The sequence below is a fragment of the Apis dorsata genome, unplaced genomic scaffold (genome assembly GCF_000469605.1).
Source record: "Apis dorsata unplaced genomic scaffold, Apis dorsata 1.3 scaffold_899, whole genome shotgun sequence".
Lineage (NCBI taxonomy): Eukaryota > Metazoa > Arthropoda > Insecta > Hymenoptera > Apidae > Apis > Apis dorsata.
This window is the reverse complement of record NW_006264014.1, coordinates 91,234-92,465: the sequence shown is the minus strand read 5'-3', so window position 1 is coordinate 92,465 and position 1,232 is coordinate 91,234. Positions and strand designations below refer to the sequence as shown.

The window sequence follows — 1,232 nt, the reverse complement described above, 5'->3', positions numbered from 1 at the left end:
TTTTATTATTTATTTTTATATTTAATTTTATTTATTTCTAAAAAAGAAAATATTTACTAATTAAAATTTTCACTTTTTAAAAAACTATAAATTCATTAAATAATTAAAAAAATTTTTAGATTTTTATATTAAATAATTTTAATATAATTAATTTCTTTTTTAAAAGAATTAATTTGAGAAAAAGATACATAACACTATATTTAGAGAATTATAATACGATTAATTTGTATTAGGTAATTATATTTCAATTATATAGTATTATTTTTAACATAATATATTATATTATTTCTAATGCAATAATAAAAATTATATCGTTAAGTATTTCTTTAAATATTTTTTTCAGCTTTGAAAGTAAAAAATCAAACAAAAAAATGAAACAAAAACATAAAATTAATGAAAATAAAAACATATAAATAAATAATGTAGTTATGGTTTAAATATTTAATTCAGTTTCTTAATTTTTATATAATGTAGATAGTAATATTATTGTATATTTCATTTTTCATCAAAATTATTATAAATTAAAAAACATAAAATAAAATAATATTTACGTATGATTATTAATTATTCTTAATCATATCTGAATAGAGACGCAATCGAACGACCTTCACTCCACAACAGCTCCAAGAATTGGAATCACTTTTCCAGAAGACCCATTATCCAGATGTTTTCTTAAGAGAAGAAGTCGCTCTTAGAATTTCGCTCTCAGAGGCTCGTGTTCAGGTTAAAAAAATAAATATTTTTTTGTTCTATTTTTTCTTTGATATCAAATTACATACATTCTATTTTTTCTTTAATATCAAATTAATAGAATAATTTGTTAAGAAGTTAATCTCTTTTATATTTCTTTTCTTTTTAATCTTAGTTCCTATTTGGAATAATTTATGTTGTCTATCATTGTAAATGTTCATTCAATTTATAAATGTTTACTTTTATTTTAAAAAAATTTGACAAATATTTATATTTATATTATGCATAATATCATTATTATAATATATAATATTTACATTTCGTAAATATTATTAATTAATTTACATAAATTTACATATGTAAATTAATTAATAATATTTTTAAATGTATATATTTTATCGTGATAAAGATAAAAAAAATTATTTGTTGTTTTAGGTTTGGTTTCAGAATCGGCGAGCAAAATGGAGAAAACAAGCCCGATTGCAATTGTTACAAGATGCATGGAGAATGCGATGTTTGGGATTAGGAAGTGCAGCACCTCT

The 1,232-nt window shown here is 18.7% G+C and overlaps 1 protein-coding gene across 1 annotated transcript in view; it reads left to right on the top strand.

Annotated features, from left to right (window-relative positions):
- Window positions 1–1,232, top strand: part of LOC102676349 (homeobox protein orthopedia B-like) — a 5,274-nt gene that overhangs the window by 2,102 nt on the left and 1,940 nt on the right. The window contains exons 2-3 of the mRNA XM_031514147.1: window positions 589–723; window positions 1,126–1,224. Of these exons, the coding sequence (XP_031370007.1) occupies window positions 589–723; window positions 1,126–1,224 (234 nt within the window). The remainder of the gene's footprint in view (window positions 1–588; window positions 724–1,125; window positions 1,225–1,232) is intronic.